At 37.7% G+C, this 22496-nt stretch overlaps 1 protein-coding gene across 1 annotated transcript; it reads right to left on the bottom strand.

The window, feature by feature from the left end:
- Positions 1-184: 184 nt before the first annotated feature.
- Positions 185-21947, bottom strand: GPLD1 (glycosylphosphatidylinositol specific phospholipase D1). The gene is made up of 25 exons (XM_041426744.1): positions 21832-21947; positions 18899-18954; positions 18333-18411; positions 15680-15777; positions 14753-14863; positions 14447-14495; positions 13910-13964; positions 13173-13280; positions 12460-12487; positions 12240-12379; positions 11211-11276; positions 10845-10965; positions 10200-10336; positions 9001-9187; positions 7921-8031; positions 6856-6930; positions 6242-6398; positions 4394-4535; positions 3747-3846; positions 3547-3640; positions 2790-2966; positions 2336-2496; positions 2062-2088; positions 1919-1969; positions 185-777 (listed from the first exon to the last, which is right to left on the bottom strand). The coding sequence occupies exons 1-25, from the start codon at positions 21926-21928 to the stop codon at positions 700-702; spliced, it is 2505 nt and encodes an 834-aa protein (XP_041282678.1). The 5' UTR covers positions 21929-21947; the 3' UTR covers positions 185-699.
- Between the last annotated feature and the right edge of the window lie 549 nt (positions 21948-22496).

Below are 22496 nucleotides of genomic sequence, written 5' to 3'. Positions count from 1 at the left end.
GATGTACGCTGTTAAACCTGCATAATACAAAATTAGTGTTAATTAGTTAAAGACAATACTGTTAACAATAAAAGCCATTAACAACTCCATGTTACCATGGTCATGGAATTTTATATAAAAGCAGAAAGGATGTCAAGAGTAATCAGCCAAATTGCATTTCCTCAAACTTTTATCAGTCTTGCTTGTTCTTTTTTTCTTGGGAGACCTGAGCTGCACTACACCCTCAATGCATGCCTCAAGACTTGAGAGAGAGAAGAGACAGTCCTGTTGATCAGCACCCACCTTTCTGTCAGTCTTAAAGCTGCCCCTGCTCCATGCTTATTATTTTGACAGTAACTTTCCATAACTTAGAATCCTTATCACAGTATGTAAGAATTGTAAATGCTGTGCTGCAGTTTCCCAGTTTTGTCAAGAAGATACTCAAATCTGGCCAGTAAAGAAGGTGGCCACTGACCATTCTTTATACAGCCAAATACTACTGCCAAAAATACAGCTGCTTGCTCATTTCAACCTGTCAAAGGTTTTCAGAGCAGCTTGCTTGTTTTAGATAAGCGATGCTGCTGCCCACCACAGAATTCAGCAAAAGCTTGCTGACACGGTGTGTTGGTTTGTGTGGGTTCAGGAAAGTAGCACAAATACTACAGAGATTCTTCACTAGAAGACCAGGTGTGCCCTGGTCTTTAAGGCTACTGCAAACTTCTAGAGCGAGTAGACAAAAAGCCTTCCACCAAGTCGAGCTTTCGCAGAACTTCTCTCTGCTGCCACTACAACTTCTTTCTGCAGGGATAAAGAGCAAAGGTTAGCAAAATGCAGGTGCATGGCTGCCTTAAGCTTCCCTTGTGGATTTTGACCATCTCATTAGTGTCATATAGAAATGTGATGGGAAATGAGAGAGCAGCCCACCTCATCGGAGTAGCAGTTAAGATGATAGTTTGGCAAAACAGACTGTTTCATTTGGGGAACTGGAGCAAGCTGGAACCAAATGAAATTAGTCTCTTGCCCATATAAACTGCTTCTCAGGGCTGAGATCAATAGGGATGAAGGGAGAGCATGGACTAAGTGGTGCTGTAGCAAGAGAAAGCAGCTGCTTGGAGAATGGTCTCTTGCACTTAGCAGTGCCTGTGTTTCAGTTGTTGGATTATGCACCCTAGTCTAGCTGAGAATTTCCAGGTGTTTCTCCATTGCATATTTTAACACAAGAAGTCAAACACCATTTGCTGAAGACCTCCTCAGCCTGGTACTGAGGCTTCCTCTGTACTCATGCAGAGAACTCCAGTCCTCATGGAGGTAATGTTAGAGTGAGTTGAACATTGGAACATGGCCAAACAAGCACTAAGTAACCTACCAGATGAAAAAAAAGCTCCTCAGTGCATCATACAAATGTAGCAAAAAATGGTAAAAATTAGTAATAAAAAAATGGAAGCAAAGAGAAACAGGTACACAAACACATCCTAAACCAGTCAGGTAGGAACTGGACTTCTGTGGTTAGAAACATGTGATGTATGAATGGCATTCATTGCAGGTGATAGCCAGGACAGCAAGCCTGTAAAGACTAAATGAGGTTTTGGGTGCCTGATTTGCTCCACAGCTGAGCATCCACTTTGCATACAGGTTGGCATGAAGCTGGGAGGCACCTATGCTGCATTTCCCATGGAACCTTTCAGCATACTCCTAAGCAGTTTTGAATTCAGGCTGCTTTAAAGAGATTAAAATTTTTTTAATTTAGGTGCCAAAATTTTAACAACTCCATAGCTCATTAATCTACAAAATGGGTTTAATTATTGGTTCAGAAAGTAACTTAACTATGTAAAGAACTTAAGACTTGAAAATGTGTAAGATACATGTGAGATGTTAGCTAGTATATGCAAGTGAGGTAGAAGGATGATGTGAAACAACCAACCACAGTAATTTTTCTCACCTTTTTTTCAGATTTCACAGTGATAACAGAACTCCCAAATCTTGATAATTCCTGTAAAATAACATTGCTGGTTATAATGCTGCTATGTTTTTTTAAGTAGGACTTTTTAGTTTCTCTCAGTAATTTGTTTTCTGGTTACTTACCTCAGGAGAAATCAGGATATACTGTGCCTAAAGAAGAAAAAAAAGAGGAAATAAAAAGTCAGTGGAAGAGAGTAGGAGACCAGTATGAAACCCCTGGCTCCTAAACAACAAAGTAATTTAAGAACAAACAGGAGGAGCCTGAGAGTTTTGCACAGATTCAGAAACCCGAGAAAACCTGGAACGAAGGCAAAGCACACTTGGTATTTGTACTGGATGTAATTAATTAGTTGTCATTCTAAACTTATGTCCAGAATTCATTTTCATGTATTCTTACCCAGTCCTCAGGACAAGGAGATGTCCATGATGTGCAGTGGCCTGTCACGTTCCCTGAGGATGTCTGTCTGCCATTGAAAATATAAACACGGCCAGCAGCCCCACCAGACAGGATTGAGGTGACACCGTTAGTTCGCAGTGGGGATGCCACAATCATTTCATCTGCACGTATTACAAAGAGGATAGAGCACAGCAGAAATGAATTAATGGTAGACCAAAATACAGGAGAGCTGGCATTTGCATGCCTCTAGATGCCACAATTCCTATTAATGATGGCAACTAAAATGTTTCAATTTCTGATTGAGTTGCTTGGGATTTTAGAAAGGCCTCCCTGTAAGGCACAATGGAATACTGGTACAATTTAATTGAGCACTTTTATGAATATGTAGGTGACCAATTTTCCTGTTGCCAAAAGTCAAACACTTCACTTCTGGTCTAGATGCATCAAGCTTTACCTAGCCCATCGCTATCCAGATCACTTAAGTATATGTCTCCTCCAAAACGAGAAAACCTCCTGTCCCCACTGAATGCGCTGAGCAGAGAAGGTTTGGTGCTGTTTGACAGGTCATATACTAGAGCCAGTCCAGCTTGATGTAGCACTGAGGACATAAATAAAATCCTAGACAGGCTGTCTGGAAAAAAAAAACCCACCAAAAAACAGATGTTGAGCATCAGACATAGGAACTCAGATTTAATACTTAAAATTGTAGGTAATACTGGCATTATATAAAATGGATAAAATTAATATAATGTATCAAATAACATCAACAATTATATAGGATTAACACTAATTAGCATAGGAAAAAAATCTTTTAGTCATAGTAACAGGGGAGAAATGCATTCAGGTTAGACTTGTGCAGTTTGATATCCTCAATTCCTTTCTGTCTACTGCCACAGTGAGGACAAAATACTGTGTTGTTTCAATTCCAAGAAATATGCAGTCTACTAGAAAATCACTGTTACATAAATAATGCAAAATGGTAATGCTGTTAAGCCCATTTTAAGGAAGGAAGAAGACCCACTGAAGTTGAGGCACAGTAAAGAGGACTCTATATATAAGGCATATACAGGTGATTACAATGATTTCTAATTTTTTTTTTTAATTACATGGAAATTTAAAAGTCCGTTTTCCCTTAAACATTGTATCTCCACTCAAGTCATGCAGAAACAAACATCCTGAAGCAGAAATTATCTCCAATTTTCAGGACATACCTGCAGTAGGTGCACCCACCACCAAAACTTTCCTTGTGTTCCCGGCCACAGACAGCACACCACTGGCCAGAGACAAACCCATTCTGCCCATCTCCTGTTAGATTTTTAAAACACCTATGTAATTTCTACAGAAAGTCACTTCAGTTCAAATTATTCACAAATATTCACAAATTATTCCCATACTAAAGAAGCAGCCCTACCTTGTCTCCAGTTATCTCAAACCAGCGCTCCGTACTTGGTGGGTTAAACCCGTACACCTTCCCAACACTCTGTCTGACATCTGGCAAAAGGGGACTGCAACTGGAATTACAATGCAAAATAAATTTGTATGTAACAACATATTATTATACATGTTCTCCCCTTTTACTCTGGAATAATAATGCCTGACAAATTCTATAAATCTACTTTAATAATTCCCATACTTGTTCGAATTAATTACACAACACTTAGAGTGTAGACTTGGTCTGTCTATCCACTTTTTTATCATCCAATACATCTTTATGTTTAATTTGCTTTTAAAAATACTATCTCAAAGTAAGAGCTATTCATATGGTTATTAAAAGCACATTTACCCATCAGCATTTTTGTGACCCCTCTCCTCCCTCCTCTAGGAAACACAAGAAATTCTTAGGTATCTTTAAATAACAAATACCTGCTCTAGAGACGGTCTAAAATCCTTGTCTTCATAAAGAAGGGTGAAGACACAAAACTTAATTTAATAAAAATATTCTAAGCAGAACAAAAAGGAAACTTCCTAAAAAGCGGGAAGTCTAATCTATTGCAAACCTTAAACCTTGCAGAAGCAGAGCAGAGCGGAGAAGGCAGCAAGCTGTCACATGCAACACACCTAGAACAAGTCCTCCATGTAGGGCTACCAATCAGTAGTAATGTCACGTTCTCCAGCTGGCAGCTGGCAAGTGAAAATCCAAACCAAGCATAGTTTTCTTCCCCCTGCACCATCCAGTTGGCATCCTGTACTGACAGAAGCCCTGAGAGACCAGAAAAAAATATGAATTAAATCTTGGTGTGTCCTGGCATTGAAAAACCCATTTTCAATCCTCCACTGATTCATCCTATGACAAGTTTCTCAAGTTGTGCAAAGTTCCACTGTTCATGACATGGCATCAGTAGTTGTTGACTTTGCTTGCTCACCATGCAGCTCTACTGGCTGGTGAAAGCTTTCATTAGACACAGTCTGTTTCTCAATCCTTCCAATAGCCTACATGAAGTACATGAAAACTACCACTCAAGCCTCCCCTAAACTATTTATTGTTTATCAGAACTTGTAATTCTTCAAGGGTCCTGGGTGGGTGAGCTTCAGACCATTCTGGCTATAATTTAAATAACTAATTCTATGCTTTGATTTTACAAAAATGTCACTTAGCAGTGTTTTGAACCCATGTTCTAGTGGTTTCTAATTTTTCATGAATTAGAACAAGCTGCAAAAATTAAGCATTATTGTAAATCTCAATTACATGATTCTGACAAAGCTGCCCAATCTTTATTATTTAGTTCCATATATGATATTTCCTCCCTCATTCACTAGAAACCTCATCACCTGTCCTCATGAACTGTATTCACTTGTAGCATTCCTCTTTAGCCACATGAAGGAGCATACAGAATGATAAATATTCATTTGTTGAGGTTAATTTGCAATTTTCCAAGAAAGAGCAGTGAGCCTACCCTGGACTCACAATAGATGGTTGAATCCATTGCTTTAGTAAAATTCCCAACACAGTTTCCCACAATTGTTCTTGCATCCAAGCTGGAACATTGCAGTCCAGATGGACAGAAAACCAGATGGGAAAAACGTGGTAGAGATTATCCCTCTGACAAGAGCAGAAAACCATGTGTTGTTCTCTGAATGCCTGCAACAAGTGGAGTGCCTTCAGGGATCAACTTTTTGACTCATCCTGTTGGTCACTTTATTATAAAATATTTTTTATAACAAGATGTCCTTTTTTGAAGCTGGGAGATAACAGGAGATTGCAGGGGGGTGGTTTCATTCAGAGGCACCCAGGCAGGCTGGAGTAACAGGCTGACAGGAGCCTCACAAAATTCAGTGAGGACAAATGCAAAGCCTGACCCTGGGAAAGGAGATGCCCTTGCACTGATACAGCTGGGGACAGACTGGCTGAGGAGCTGCCGTGTGGAAAAGCCCTGGAGATCCTGGTGAGCAGACAGTTGAGTGTGAGGCTCTGAGAGCAGACAGCCAATTGTGCCTCAGACTATGTAAGCAGGAGCATGGCAAAGAGACTGAGAGAAGTGATTGTTCCCTAGATCAGACCTATAATACGTTGTGCCATAACAGAAAAGATGTTGACAAACTGGAGCAAGTTTACTAGGGATGTTCCATGCTTTCTGTGCCTGTGAGGTCACTATGCATGGTGGGAGGCCAATAGACAATGAACATAAACGGAAACAAGAAAGGTTCATACTGGCTGTCACAAGAGTTTTTTTCCCTATGAGGACTACCAAGAAGTAGAACAACTGCCTGAAGTGTCTCTGCAATTTCTATCAGTGGAGGTTTTTAAGATGCAGCTGGACAAAGCCCTGAGCAATTTGGTCTGGCTTCACAGCTTGAGTAGGAGGGACACCCTCTGAGATCACTTCAAACCTGAATTATAGGATTAATAAGGAACAAATAACCAGTCGCATAAACTATGGGAGGGTTAATTTACTCAACTAATATTACCTTGGTGACTCCTGTTGAGATGAGAGTAAAATGCAACCACAAGTCCTCTCTGCTTCCCACCACCGGGTGCATATGGAGAACCCACAACCAGATCAGCATTTCCATTCCCATCAACATCAGCTGCCAGGAGGGACCAACCAAGATTACAGTAGGAATACTGCAATAAACAGTTAGTTTAAGCCTGAAATAGAACTGAAACCATCAATTCTGTAGCAAAATAGAGCAACTTAATTCTAAAGACCTAAATTTACTTTTGACCAAATTACCTTCCCACTCCCTGGCTTCAATTTTGTTTCCTTAGGTTTTTTGTTTGGTTTGGGTCAAGGTTCTTGGGTGGCTTTTTTTGGTTTTGAGGGCTATGCACCTTTCTAGTTATCCTGCTGCCTTCCTGCACTGGGGTATAAATGTCTTTCCCAAATACAACCAATCTAACCAAGCACCTGCTTGCTCCATCCCCATCAGTCTAAATTTCCTTGCAATGATAAGTTGAATTTTAACATTCCTTTTTCAAGCCTGTAAGCTCTTTTTCCCTTTATCTCACCTTCTGCCTGTGTAGCCCTGTGTTAGCCTGGCTAACAGAGTAGGATAAACAGGACATTACATTACCAATATACCTGACAAGTTATAGTAACGTTTGGCTGAGGAGCCAAGCCTCTTCCCTCAATTCCAAAGTAGACATACACAGCACCCTGAACAGCAGAAAAAGAAAATAAGGCATGAGAGCACCTGCATGTCAGTATCAAGTATGAAATGCAAGGTCAATCACAAAGAATGGAACAGCTCTGCAAGGGCTATATTTTCCCTCTCAGAGCTCTCCCATAATACTTTCTTTCCCACCCCAAGAATATCCATGAGCAATTGGTACTGCTCTAACCAAGCAACAAAGTAGAGAAGTACATGTCCTTATACTAATTGTAAGGAACAAGGGCAGTACAGTGTATTTATACTCATAATATACATGTTCAGATGGCTCAAATTTTGACAATTATTATTTAATGCAATGGCAAACAGTACCAGGCATAACAGATGCACACAATTTTCCAAGTGGTGAGTCTAAATAAAAGCAACTTAAATTCTTATTTAGACAGCTAAATTAGTATCTAAAATTCTGAAGAGTTTTAAGCTTAATGGATATAGTTTAAATCAAAACATCCTTGCCTCTCAGTTTGTATGGCCTAAAAATATTCAGAGACCATTATACAGGATTATCTGGTAAGCTGCAAGTCATTAAGCCTCTGTAACTTGATTATTTTAGCAAGTGTGTCTGTGTTCATATCACATTTTAGATATCATTTGTTGGCCTTGTGACAGCATATGACAAAATTCATTGACCCATGAGGTCCATTCCATACTCTCTGTTCCTAAACAAAAAGGGTATGTTTATATTTCATGAATGGCCCCTTACATTTCCAGCATGTCAGTGCTGCAAAGTTGCAATCTGGTTTAGATTTCTAATGTGCAAAAAGGCCACTGAAAGAGAACAACAGGTAGCTGTCATTGCTGTAGTCAAAGTACCCACAAAGATTATAAACATCTTTTTAAATTACAATGTCACCTTGAGCAACAACAGAAATTCTCTTTTTCATTTCAATGTTTAAAAATTATGTATAAGTAAAAGCATTCACTTTGGAGAATTAAAAAAAAAAAAAAAAAACAACAAACCCATGTTTGTAGCTTACTTTGTAAGTAAGAAACTGAGATCCCACAGAAGGTGCTCCAATTGCCAGATCTGGCACTCCATCCTCATTGAAGTCTAGGACTGCCAAGGCAGAACCAAATCTTCCTGAAGGCTAAAAGACAAGGGATTGCTCTCATGTTTTCCAGTCAAAACCATGAAAACCAAATGTACATTTGCACAGGGAATAACTGGAAACAGATGATAAAAGTCTATCGAACAATTCTTTTTCTTCTAAGAAATAACCCCCATGACAACATACTTAATTCAAAGTCAACTGTGTTAAAATTAAGGACAACTTAACATTAAGGACAACTGAATGTAATATGGTACTGCTTTGCTATTTCCTCTTCTGAGTCCAGTGCACCATTGATGTCAAGTTTATGGTCTTTCCTGTTGACAGCATTATGACTGGGAACCACTAAAACATTCTGTATGAAGACAGAAGCTGTTACTCCACAGTTTATAATCACAGAAACAAATGAAAAGAAAATGTATCTCATTTCTCCATATTATCTTCTTTATGAATAAAGGTATTTTCTACAGAGGATCATATTTAACACCCAAAAGGGTCATTTGCTCTTACTTCTTGGTCACAAACCAGCCACCATCATGTCTAATCAGAGTTTTACCTTTTTTTTTTTTTTTTAATACTCTTACTACAGACAAAATTATTTGGAGAGAAGTTATCAATTAATGAAGAAATTTAGCTTCAAAGGAATTAAAATATATAAAATTAATAGTTTTAGATTAAAAAGGACAGGAAACACAATATTTTCTTAAATGCAGGGACCAGAATTAGCTATATTGTGACTTACAGAGACACAACCTGAATTTTATTTAAGGGCACTTTATGGTCTAATACTCACTTATCTGGTACAGTAATGGAAGTGAACCTACAGATCACCATCACTTCAAGTGTTCCTGGGACTTTAATAATGATTATTTTTCTTGAAAAGTATATGACATCGGGAAGAGTGTTTCAGGAACAATACTCATACACATTAATGATACTATTGCTCATTCAAAATTCACCAATTTTCAGGCAAAAAAAATGTGACAAATTTTTGCCTTGACCCCTTACCTGATGACCCTGTAGTATTTGGTCAGCTTTGCTATCTAGATCCATGTCCTCTGGTGGCAGACCTGACTGGTTGCCATAGATCACATACACCCTCCCTATCTGAACATGGCCCATGGTGCTGTACCCTGGTGCTCCAGCCACCAGATCTTCAAATCCATCCTGGTTTAGGTCAGTTGAGATCAGTGCCCTGTACAGCAAGGGAGTCAACAAAATCAGCATTTGTTTCCAGACCACCACAACATTCGTGATAAAAACCCCATAATTCAGATAAACCAGGACCTGTGTTTCCCCATATTGTTTTGTAAATATCTATACAGATTTAAAATATTATATATTTATTTGTGTTTTCTTGAATTAAATAAAACCAGAAGAATCATCTTCCATCAATGCATCTGAGATCTTTAGGAACTGCTTTTTACTGACATTAGGCACCTGAGAGCAATCAGATCAAGGAGCATTAAAAAGGGCTGTTTGCACATGACAAAAATATTAAAAAAAAAAAGAAATTAAATATCTTTTAAACTGAACATCTGATTTAATCAATGGACTTAACAGGAGATAAGCAAAATTATCCCAGGTCTCAGTAACATGCTGGAGTTTAGAGAGGGAACAGTTTAGGGAAAGAACTAACTACTGTTAATTTAGCCAGTGTGAAGTAATCTCAAGAATTAAATCCAAATTTTGAGACAGCATAAGGGAAGACAGATAAGCATCAATGCAAATTTGTTTTATTACTCTTCCTTGTGGCAGGTCAAGACAGAACCTCATTGACAATGCGAGAGAACATGCCTCTCTCTGTCCTGAATCTGCCTTTGACCTCCCTACTAGTTTAGAGTATTTCCAAGAGGTCTCACTAGACATCATCAGTTATCAGCACATGACAGATGATTAATTTTGCACAAACATAATTCAAAAACCAAAAAAGGGTAACAACAATTCTTTGCAGTTCAGAACTAGAGACAATGGTAGTTCTAATGTTGATTCCTTACATTCTAAGCTTGATCAACATCTGAAAGAAATATCTTATACGTTTACTTGCTGCTCTGGTCATACAATATAAGACATTCCCTCAGATTTGTACCACTAATTGATTTGCAGTGTTACCTCTGAAGAGTATCCAAAGGACCAACAATAATATTTTGGTAGATACTTAAAATTTTCAGAAATTAAGAGGAAAGTGGGATGAAAAAATTACCAACCATCCAAGCCTAGCATAGGGTGAAGTCAGAAAATATGAAGCTGCTGGCTTGGAGATGTGCTTAGATTTCTGATGTGTAGCTCCTAATGCTCTCCAGACATTGGTTTTAAAAGCATGGTTTATCAAGCGGATGGATTTCTGAAATAAAAATAATAAAGGGACACAACAGTGGTTAAAACACAGGCTGAAACTCCAGAATGTTTTGGGACACCTCAAAAATAAAGTCATCAACAATGGAAATCAGCACATGGATTTAAGAGGAGTCTGACTCACATCATAGGCGCCATTTTAAAAAGACAAAAATCAGTATGCTCTAAAGAGAGCACTACTAGTCGTTCACTGCTATGCTTTGCTGGGAGTTCTTAACCAAAAAAAGCCATAATATGTCGGTAAAATGCAAATGCTAAATATATATTTTGTCATTTTTGGCATTGCAGGATATGTTCTAACTTCACTATACAATGAGCAAAGTTTAAAAACTGAGTATTTATGATGTACACATATACATTAACAATGGTACTGGAATGTCCATGAAGTCAAAGACCATCCAGAGATCCTGCTCCTTCATGCAGCATTTCAGACACAAACAAAAAGAATATTATATAAAGATGACTTTTACCTGACACATCTGTTATTTCTCACTTACTGTTGCCCAAGGCTGTATGTCAAATTGAACTCCTCTCTCTGTATAGTTTATATTCTTCTCAAGTGTTTCTGGAAGCAAAGAAGTTGTATTCTTTTGATGTTCATGTTTTGATTGTTTGTTTCTGCTAAAATAAAGAAGGCAGTGATAAGAATTAATATAACTGAAATAAAGACTCAAGGTAAAAGCCGCTCTTAGGTTCTGCACAGTTCCTTTATACAAAACTTAGTTATTCATGCTAAGAGAATCTCAAACTTATACACAAAAAGATTACCCAAAATATCTCTAATTTTCAGTAGCTCACTGTCCACATTAGCAGAAGACTCTCCTTTCATCACTGAAGCTTTGAACCATCAGAGCTCTACTTACATGTGGCTGTCCTTGTGCTCCTTTGTGCAGTTTATGAACAGAGGGTTTTCAGGCAGGTAGCAGTCACTAAAGAAAAATACAGAGGATGCAATTTAAAGATTTTTATCAAAATGGAAATGAAACTAAAACCACAACTTTTATCCTTACTGATTTCTCTGTCAGGAGTCATCAGTTTTCTCAAGAAAATCAAAATCAGAGCATCATCATAATCCTTAGAAACCCCTATGATGTTTATTTGGTGACTTTGATTAGATTCTGTATGAATATCACGATGAGATTCTGTATGAATATTTATGGAGCTCTTGAAGGAAACTTATTGTAACATGCATGCATATGAATCTAAAGTGCTATTAACCAAAGTGTTACAAAGAACATAACAGATTGTGCCATTCTGTATTTTAAGCATAATTTCCCAAAATAGCAACAGAGGTATTTTCCATATAAATGGATAGATTAATTGCCACTGTTGGTCTTCTAAAGAAAAAAGGTTGTATTTGTAAGAGAGCTGTACAAAGTTAAACTTTTGTAACAATATGAAATTGTGAGTAGAAGCCTGAGCTTGAACACTAGAATATATACTCTCACTCTTTCTAATCCTATTTGCCTTCAGAATCTGAAGGTAATATCTGATCTCTCCTCAAAAGGGACATCTTTGCTGAGTGATGGCAGCAGTTAAAAGGTGCAGACTCAGATTGCCAGTCCAGGTAGAACCTCAGGGCATGGCTATGCAACATTTAAGCAAGCCCTTGAGTATGTCTTAAAGAATGCCCCAAATTTTCTCTGGTAAGTTGTCACCTGGGCATGCCAGAGGCATGCTAGGGCAAAGGAGCATGAACACATACAAAATACAAATGCAAGGCCTGCGTAACCCTGTGCACCCAGGTGAAAGGCAGACATGGAGATCCCCTTGTCCAAGTGAGGATCTAAAACTCAGAACCTATTCTAGGAAAGATCCTGCCTTAAGAAGAACAGTTAAGTGGGTGTCAGTACTTGACTACTGCATTTCATAGTTTAGGACACACACTATACCTGGTTCCATTCTCTAGCATATGGCTCGTCATCTCAAAAATGTTGTTGGTCCAGAATGCCATGTCATCCACTCCGCCAAGGAAATATTCGTGGAACTTCTCCACCAGAAATGGAGATTTACTAGCAAATGTTGGAAAAAGCTAAGGGATAGGCAACATACTCAGTAAGATGAATCACATCGTCTCCATGCTCATTTTTATAAAGAAAACAGAAAACCAACCTTGCCAACAAGAAGCCTTTCTCCATGCCTGAAAAAAAATCAGAAATAAAACTTGCTTAATTTAATACTTAATAGTTTAAATAGTTCTTTTCAAAAGTCCTACATAGTAAATACCATGCAAGTCATTACATTTCCGTGTTGATTGTTAATATATTTTTAAAGTTGTAATGTAAAACAATATCAACTTTATTGCCCTTAATTTTGAAGGATTCAGTTTTTGTAAATGTTGTGTGACTATTGGTAATTAACTGAACTACAGGAAACAGCTAAACTATTCAGGGTATTCAAAAGCAGACACTGACAGATATCCAAAGTCCTTTATGAATTATTCTTTGACTTGAAGGGATCTACATAAAGTGTAGATGAGGCATGTATCTAGAGACTCCTTCAGTGCATGATAATTATACTGCTAACTCACCACAGTGCAATGGTACTTGAAGACACAGCTGTTCTCAAATAAATAGGCATAAATATGTTAAATGTACAAATGCATTAAATAGCCAAGATTCATCAACAGTGGCGTAATAATTTAGCAATCATTATGTAGTCCAAATTTGAATCCTAGTCATTAAAAAAATTCAGATGTGATTTTTGGGGTCTAGGAGGGAGTCTTCATTGCTGACATTAATGTGTAAGGTGTTTCAAATATGATTATCATATTTTTCCTACATATGTTTCACTTACAAATGTTCAGGCAGAGATATTCAACTTACAGTTCAAAAAACAGCAGATAAGTACATTCAGCAATTGTGCTTTCTGTTATGATCTCTTTTCCATAAAACTCCTTATAGATAGCAGCTAGGTCTTTGACAGGTACATACCTAAAAACAAAAAGAATATATTACAACAATAGATGGTCCACATCACCTGATAAAATACTGCAGTTCTTGTAATAACAACAGCCTATAAAATATTCCAAATTTAAAAAGACTACATAAGGTCATGAAGATCCACAAATACAGGATTGCACATGCAACTGTGAGACAAAAAAAAAGTGGCTATCTAAGTCTTCTGCTACTTTTTATTGCTTTTAAAACTGAATTAAACATCCTCAACTTCTCAAACTTTAAATATATCTCACTGAGCTTGTCACTTAACTAAGTTATTTAACTAGCTGCTAGGACATTCCAGCAAAAGGTTTTCACTAGTTATTTTACATATAACTACTTATAACTTAAGACACAAATAATTTAATCTTTTTTGCTCTGTTCCTACACATAAAACTCTCTTCTGTCCTTCCAGTTTTTATGTCAGAGAACACTAAATATGCATATAAGGAATACCAAACTCACAATATTTAAAAGTGTTGCAAGGGGTTTTTTTGAAAGAAAAATAAGGAAAGCATTTTTTTAAAACAGATTAAAACAGAATTATACTATGTGTAATTTTATTAAATATGACTATACAAAAAACCCATTAAATATGAAAGAAGGCAACCTCATTATCTTACCAACTCGATGTCAGGTAACTGAAGTCTAGCTCAAACTGACTCACTACGTCTCCTCCTGAGGATGAAAGAATGAAAAAAAACCCCACATAGCCCAAGAAACAAAACCTGTTAGCTTTCTGTCATGGGTTACAGTGTGCGTGAAGCTATATATGGCTCTTCTATATGCATTTATATGGCAGATCTTCTAGCTATGTATTTAGAATACACAAATGGTTCACCTGAAAGCATGCTGTACATTTTATACCTCCGGAGAATAATGTATAATTTAAAATCACAGTAGTGACTCCATCCATATCTTAGCATCCTTTGGTCTGCATTTTGGCTTTAATCCCAATGTCCATATGCCTTATCACATCTCCTGAAACCTGAGGACAGGTACAGCAGGGCTTTGCAAGCCATGGGGGAGGGCAAGAATACAGTGTCCATATGCCATCTTAACTCCTGCATTGCACAGCACAAGAGCCAGAATCAACCACCAGGTTTTGAAGAGGGCTTATTCCAATACAAGGATCTATGATTGGCAAACAGAAACATTACCAAAATCTCCAACACTGTGAGCTTCTGAGTATGAACCATGAAAATCAATCTGGAGAAAGAGAAAAACAAGAGAACTGCCTGCTTCTTTTCATATGAGCAGAAACAAACTCTCCAGCAACACTAATGGTTACTGGTCCCAAACCTGGCCAACTTCACTCTTAATGAATTTTGTGACATTGTGTCTTTCCAAAAATCTTCCTGAAACAGGGCTCCAGCTTTTCTTTTTCCTCCCCACCACAGTCCAAAGCAAAGCTATCCATTCCAATAAATCCAGTTGTATGAATAAATAAAATAATACAGGCTTACTTCTCCCATGGCCTTTAGAAATCCTTGATCGATGCCCAGGCTATGCCAGCTAACATCTGCCACCATATGTGAAGCAATTCCAAACAGGAAAGCCACCAGCTTCTCTGTAGCCTACACAACAACAATCCATTTGTCCGTCATTTTATTCCTGTCTTTAAGAAAATGTTAGCACTTTCTGTATATGCATTAAACAAGGATACAGGTGAGAAGCTCTTATAGTCCAAGAGTTTATCAGGACAAACTGCTGACAGCTCATTGCTTGATGCTGTGGTCAACTTTTGTAACTTGAGAAGCTTTAAGCAGTTTATACAGTCCAAGGCCATAGAATTACATGGTTGATGTGAGGGTAATTTGCATACTTCAAGTTAAATGTGTACCAAACTGTTTTGCTGGACCAAGGACAAACAATTCCACTTCCAAAGACTGAACTCCCTCTGCCACCATGGTTGTTGTGTAGGCAGACGGAGGAGAGAAATACATTCCTCTCCATGCTCACTTTTGACAAATTGTTTTTCGTTTCCTCCTACATAGCTTACAGACCATTAACAAGAGCAAATCCAGACTAAGTTAAAGATTTCATAAGTAAGAAATCTAAAAGGTGTCTGGTTTTCAAATGGCAAACCCTGAACCAGATCTCACAGGAATGCAAGACCACCAATTATATTTAAAAGTTTGGACCTATGAAATGTATCATAAGCACCAGACCACAGTGGAAATAATTGACAGACTTTATATGGAAACTGTAAGTTTTTTGTATGGTAAAGATTAAAACAGGATTTCAAGGGTTATTGTATAAGTAGAGACTTTAATATAAAAATGTTGGGTTTTTTCTACATCTCACAAATGATGAAATTACAACTAGTGAAGGTGAACAAAGTCACCTTGAAAACAAAGTCAATCAAGCAAAAGTTAATTAATTTTCTTTACCTCTTCCCATGGCTGAGGATAATTCCTTCTGATGTAGTCAATACTTGTTTTGAGAAATGGTGACCAGTGAGTTTCTTCAGACACATCACGGAACACTCCTATTGCAATAAAATTGTATCAGTATTTAATTTATTCTTTGGGGAAAAATGAAATACAAAAAAAAAAAGAAAAAGAAAGGGTTTTCTCCATTAAAAAAACCCACAGATTTTTGTTCAATTTAATGTCAGACAGATTATACATTTTGCACTCCAGCTCATGAAAAGTGCCAAAAGAGACTTACTTATATCTGATTTATACTAACAAAACAGATACTAGATTTACCTTCTATGATTTTCGTTTGAAACATCTGAAAATTTGGTGCCTGCTCCTTTTCTCTGTGCCTGTGAGTAGGTACAGTACAATGAAAAGCTGCCTCCCAAGCAGAGAGGACAAAGAGAGCTGACAGAGAACCTGCTGACTAAATGCATCCACTTGGATGGCAGAAAAGCTATAGGGAATGGCAGCCAACTCAAAATGTCATGTTGTCTGGCAGGTATCAGTTTCCACAGGGCAGAGGTGGGCCATGTCATCATTATCACCACAATAATTTTCCAGAGAAAGGCAAACTAGCCAAGATACAATCAGTGTAGGAGGGGAAAAAGGAGGAAAGCAGGAAAAAATAGGTTTCATTTAGAAGAATCATTTACTACTCTCACCTGAATTTAGGCAGAAAGATTGTGTAGGACCTAACAGCGACCTTGCCTAAAAATGTCTGTGTACCTACATAAAGCTAAATGTAAAGGGATGTTGACATAGACATCAAGCATCACACAGTGTTAAATTCTCTAAGGGGGGAAGAAGGTAGGCGGGAGATTGTTCAGACCATCAGTACTCTTGAAGGAAGAGTGTGTGTTTGTTGACACAGCAATGTGAAACTGCACAATGCTAGGGTAGATTAAACAATGAGAGAGCAGACCTTCGGGGGCAATTCACTTACCTTTTGGCCTCTTGACATATTACAGTGCAGCTAAACTAGATAAAAGAAGGATGGTTCTTGCTTAGCAAAATCAGAGTAGCCTTTTACATCTAAGCTTGTCTCCTGCCCAGAGGCAGTCTGGATGGCTTTGTTCTTGATCTTGTCATGCTCAGTTAAAACAGCTCAGGTCTGAAGAGGTAGCTATTTCTTCCATATTGACTAAGGAAACTGCTGGCAAGTGGTGCAACTCTAACATGGCAAGATGGACTCCAAGGTTAGTGAAGGAATGAAGATTGGATACTGCAGATAGAGAAGCTCTGACCTAGTATAAGACAGGTCAGAATGTTAGAAGGGAAAGATAAGGCAGATAGATATAAGCAAGCTGAAGTAGGAACTGAAAAAAAATCCCACGAGAACATCAGTCATGAAAATAAGTGTTGTATTTTACAAAGAAGGAAAGCAAGACAAGTTTGGGACAAGAAGTTGGCAGAGCCAGGCAGAAAACAGAGATGAGTGACCCAATGAGTGACAGAAGACAAAACCAGTATTAAATGCCAGAACAGAGAGGTGATTTGGATGTGATGAGCACATCAGGATATGAACCAAGCAGCCTGGAGTTGGCATGACCAACGGGCAGCATCAACAATCTCTGTCTAAGAAAAATGAGAACTTTGGCTGCAAGTGTGTGATTTGGCTCTAAACCAAACAAAGATCCTAACTACTCCTCAAATTTCATGGAATTTGCATAGCCCACTAAAATAAGCTACTTCCAGTACTTTAAACTTCCACTATATCTCCACAATATTGAAGGCAGATATCCTCAGACAAAGTACTTACCACTGCCCTGTCTCTGGTATCTGCCTAAACATCCTAATAGCTTGTACCTGGGGGATAGGCTCTTTATCCCATTTGCTAACTGCTCATTATGCAGATTTCAGTAGCAAATATCCTACAGCAAGGCCTAGCTGGCTGTTTTATAGCCCTAATGTTGCTGAAGAAGCTGATTATGGTCAAGAGCTGACCTTTCAGAGCTGAAAAATCAGGGGACCACTTGCAAGTCAAGACATACTTTTTACAGCTATTGCAAGAGGATGCTAATTTTGTACTGCAGTCTTTTGATCTACAAGCAGCAAAATTAAGACTGATATTCACTTCCAATAAGAAAAGTGAAAGGCAAAAGACTGCACTCTGGAAAAAAAAAAGGCTTTAAACTGGGATGTTATTAACACTTGCTCACCCACCCCCAGCAAGTCCTACACTATTTTGTTGCTGTGGGATTTTTAGATTGTCCTATCCTCTTTCTTACTGCTATAATAGAAACAAATCACTTTTAACACAGAAATAGCTTCAGGCCTTCCCTAAGATTTATAAAAAAGTAATAATTTTGTTCTCTCTGTACTCAGTAATCTGACCTAATTTAGTCAAAGAGCATCCTCTATCAAATTGCACTACCCATTAAATAGTTAAATTTACCCAAGAGTTACTTTCTAAAACATTTTCAAATGTGTTATTTCATTATAAATTTCTACAAAAAGGCTATCCAAAACAATCCAAAAATGCTGGATAGTTTTTGCAGGAAAGCATTTTTGGCCACACTTCATTTCTTACAATGTAGCCATTTTCAACCCGCTAAATTCTGTAAGATTTCCACATAAAAATGTAATTGTTATAACATTGGACTTATAAAGCTTCTCTTACCACGTTTGCAGATTGGAGGATAAAAGGCATCAGGATAAATGCTTCCAGCCTGAAAAGCATCTTGGTGATTTAGCAGTAACTGGGGAAAGGATGGGGAGGAAAGGAATCACAATGCTATTGCACAGCACAAAACCACATTTTACTGCCAACATCAAAAATACATTCTAAATAGCCAGCAAAATACAACTAGTATCTTGGTAAAATACACCATGTAGTGCACAAAACCTTGCTGTCATTTTGTTGTCCTTAGGTTTATTAAATCTGCTTTCCTAAAATCCTCTACTGATTCTTATAATACAACTGCTCACATAGAATATAACTAAAGAAGATAGGAAAACATGCAAGCAACCACACAAAGTGTATATATATACACATTGGTATAATTGCTATATTTCTGTAATAATATTCAGAAGGAGTCAAATTATTTTGAATAAAAAAAAAGATAAAACATACAGTCTGGGCACAATATTGATAAACACATTACTGAGAATAATAAAGGCAAGAAGACAGAAAGAAAAGCATTCAGAAAAAAGGTGTACAAAATTAAGAAATAATATGCTTCCTACCTGTCTATAATTAACACTCCCTTCATGCTTATGGAAAAATTCCAGAGCTCTATGTGCTGAAAAACAATATATTGAAGTGTTAATTTACAGGTACTGTGTCCAGGCCCACATTTTGGTAGAAGCAGTAGCAGAACCAGAAGACCCTACATTTTCATACCCAAACCAAGCACCAAGCACATGAAACACCATCCCCACAGTCCCACAGAACTGCATACTGGTGAGAAGGTGTGTTTTCTCACACAGGGAGTTAATAAGGAAGTGCTCTTTCTGTGGCACATCTTTCAATCTCTCTAATCCCTAGCTCCCAAGCTGACCAACCAAGCTGAAATCACAGGGAAAAGAACTCCCCAAATCCAGAAATGAGCTACAGCAGTGAACTGACAGGACCACACACAGCACATGTAAAGCATGGACCATAAAGTTTTAACTGTACTGTACTCAAGCTTCACTTTTGCCCTTAACAGTGAAAAAGGTATGTTGGGAATCAATGTGGGTGTTTAACAATTTGATTAATTTTTAACATGCATGAAAAGTAACAAAAATCTAAAGGTAAATCAGCAAGGTAAATAACACTACTTATTCATTGAATTGGCAGATATTTTTACTACCAAAATCTTTATTTAGCTGGCAAAACAAGGGAATGAAATGAAATTACATCCTTTTCTTTAATGAAGTTATCTAATTAATATTAGATCCCAGGAATAATCTATTGACACTATTCTAAAAATACCCAACATTTCCTCTAAAGCTATTTTCAAAGATTAATTAGTTCCTTACCAAATAAATCACATCACTAAAAAGCCCAAAAAACCAAACAACAAAAGAAACAAACAAAAAACTCCCCCTAACAAATCCCAAACAATCCGTTACTATTCTGGAATAAGATCTAGACAAAACTGTGGGGGTTTGAATGATCTTTCACTTTGAATTTTACCCAATAATCTAAATCATCCTTATGCAAGTAAGATACATTAAAGATCAGCCTTGCACCAGAAGAGAAACAGCAACAAAATAGTAAGTAATACCCTAAAATTTTAAGGCTCAGACATTTCTACACACATCTCTGATTCCAGTGTGGGAGAGCCTCAGTTTGTCAGTTTGCTTTTTCTGCCTCACACCTCCTCTGCACTTCTCTCACTACTCAAGTGGGACCAGGTTCTACAACTCCACCTTCACAAGGAATTTTATGCCAGATCCCCACAGTCCCACAGAGCCTCACAAGTCTGACAGGAACCCCTAGGGTGAAGAGCTTCCCCACTCGGACCTTCCTCCAGGCACGGCCATGCAAGTAGGACACAGCACAGCTCTGCCAAGCACACTGAACGCGATCAACATTCTGAACAGGCAGCGCTTTTCACCATTTTAATTCTGTCCAGGATTTCTTTGGTGCTGGCTTTGAGCAAGAGGAATTACTTTCTATGGTTTGTTTGGTATTTTTGTTTGGTTTTGCTTTTTTGTTTTTGTTTGGGTTTTGTTTGTTTGCTTGTTTTTGTTTGCCTGGAGTACTCAGTGTTTGAATTTGGAAATATTTTGGAAATATTTTGCAAATATTTTCATCTTATCATCATAGACTTTTACGTGAGCAACAGTAAGAGCACTCATTTCAGCCGCATCAGAGCTGATCACAGTTTAATGTAATTTTCTGACATGGACAAAACACATTGTAAACTATAACCCAATGATTCAGTGTATGCACAACTCCTCAGACAACCAAGATCGTTATATTATATACAGAAGTTTTCTGCAACATGCTCCCTTGATCAGAAAAGGAAAAAAAAAATACTGTTTTGGGACAGATCTGTAACCTTCTTTTTGTAGATTTTTTTTTTTTTTTCAAACACACTCTATTCTGGCTAATCTGTTATTTCAAGTCCTCAGAAGCTCATACTTGGTAATTAGAGCCCGGAGCTTGCAGAGTTGTGTGCACTTGCCTAACCTCAGGCAGCGTGACTTCTCCTACAGATTATTATGGGTTTCTTGACACATTGTTAGGAAAAGCAAATTGTTCCAGGATGCTGACCATGGATAAAACACTCAGTAAGGGAACACACTCCATTCTCAAACACCATGAATAATCCCAGTCTTTAAATTGTTCAAAGTTGTATGTATTGTATTCAGTACTTAAAGTCTGAGAAAATTACCTGAATAAAGGCAACATCCTAGATTTTACCATCTGTTTGAGCAATGTATTTAGAAACAAAACCAGAAGAACAAACAACTTAAACTGTCAATTATTATGAGTACTCAGAAAAACCTCACACTGCTCATCTTTGTGCTCGCAAAACTGCGGAAGAAACCAGATTTTAAAAATAGCACAGGCAAACAAGAAATCCAAAACAGAAATATTTCTCCATTTTGATGTGCACTCAGTTGTCTCCTTCGTTCTCTACAAATCTAGGCTGTTCTGCCTACAGAGAGCAACCTATCAGAAAGAGACACAGAACAAAATGTTTATGCTATAAGTTACAGACAGAAACACATTACAGAATTTTATCTACTTGTGCAGGTATGGCATAATTAGTACAGAGTGATTTAAAAACAGAGTTACCACAAAGAACTTGTGTTATTCTTTAATTTAAATATAACAATCCCACAATTTTCCTAAAGCATTCCTTTTCCTTCTCCAAACCAAAACTCTGTCTGCGTACGACTCACAGACAAAAACATTCCAGTTACATAATGCCTGTGTCTTAGGAGACGGAAAAATATGCAACACAAATCAATTCAAGCATTTTACTTACAAAACCAGTAAAATTTCAGACTCCAAAATCAAACTGCTCATTTATCCTATCTGTTATTCATATTTTTAAAATTATGTAGGCTGCTTGTTACTTTAACATTATTTCCTCCCTCTGCTTTCCAGATGAATCTGGATTTATCTCTCTTCACAAGAAATTCAAAACACAAGAAAATCCATTTTGAACATGTCTTACCTATTTCAACATGTGTTGAAATTCCACATGGGATACATCTCTGACAGAAATGGTAGAGTATAACCAGCGAGACAGACCAAATCTTCAGACCAACCATGATGCTGGCTCCAACTGTGGTTTTCAGAAGCCTGGAGCAGTAGCACTGTGACCTTTGAAATGTAGGTTACGGAGCATGCCTTTTCTTTCACACATATTGCTGACACAGCAAGCAGACGACTGCCAGATTTGAAAGGCTATTTTATACCAGTGCTTTCTTTTACTGCAAATAAAGTGATTTATATAAAGAAAGAAATAAACTGTGGGTATTCTCCCCACCTGAATTCTGTAACATCTCTGGGATTTGAGCAGTGTAATCAGTGCATCACTGCACAGGAGCGGTGAGATTTCTGTTAAATCCAACAGCATGGCAGAGAGTATCGTCTCATAGTTTGTCCAGCTCATGGTGTGCTTGCCTTACAGCTACTACATGCCATTTCACAAAAGAAATTAAAGCCAATTGCCAAACCAGTATTAATAGAAAAACACTAGCTCCTGAGTTGCAGATGATCCAAATTCATAACTTATGGTGAGCTGACAGGATATTGCACACATAAGTCTGGGTCTAATGGTCAGTATTGAAAGCCCAGTTGATATGTGGGAGACTCATGGAAGTACTCCTGCCAACT

Source organism: Onychostruthus taczanowskii, unplaced genomic scaffold (genome assembly GCF_017590055.1).
Source record: "Onychostruthus taczanowskii isolate IOZ18803 unplaced genomic scaffold, ASM1759005v1 scaffold94, whole genome shotgun sequence".
NCBI classification, from domain to species: domain Eukaryota; kingdom Metazoa; phylum Chordata; class Aves; order Passeriformes; family Passeridae; genus Onychostruthus; species Onychostruthus taczanowskii.
Note: the sequence above shows the minus strand (reverse complement) of the source record. Positions and strands in the feature narration are given on the sequence as shown.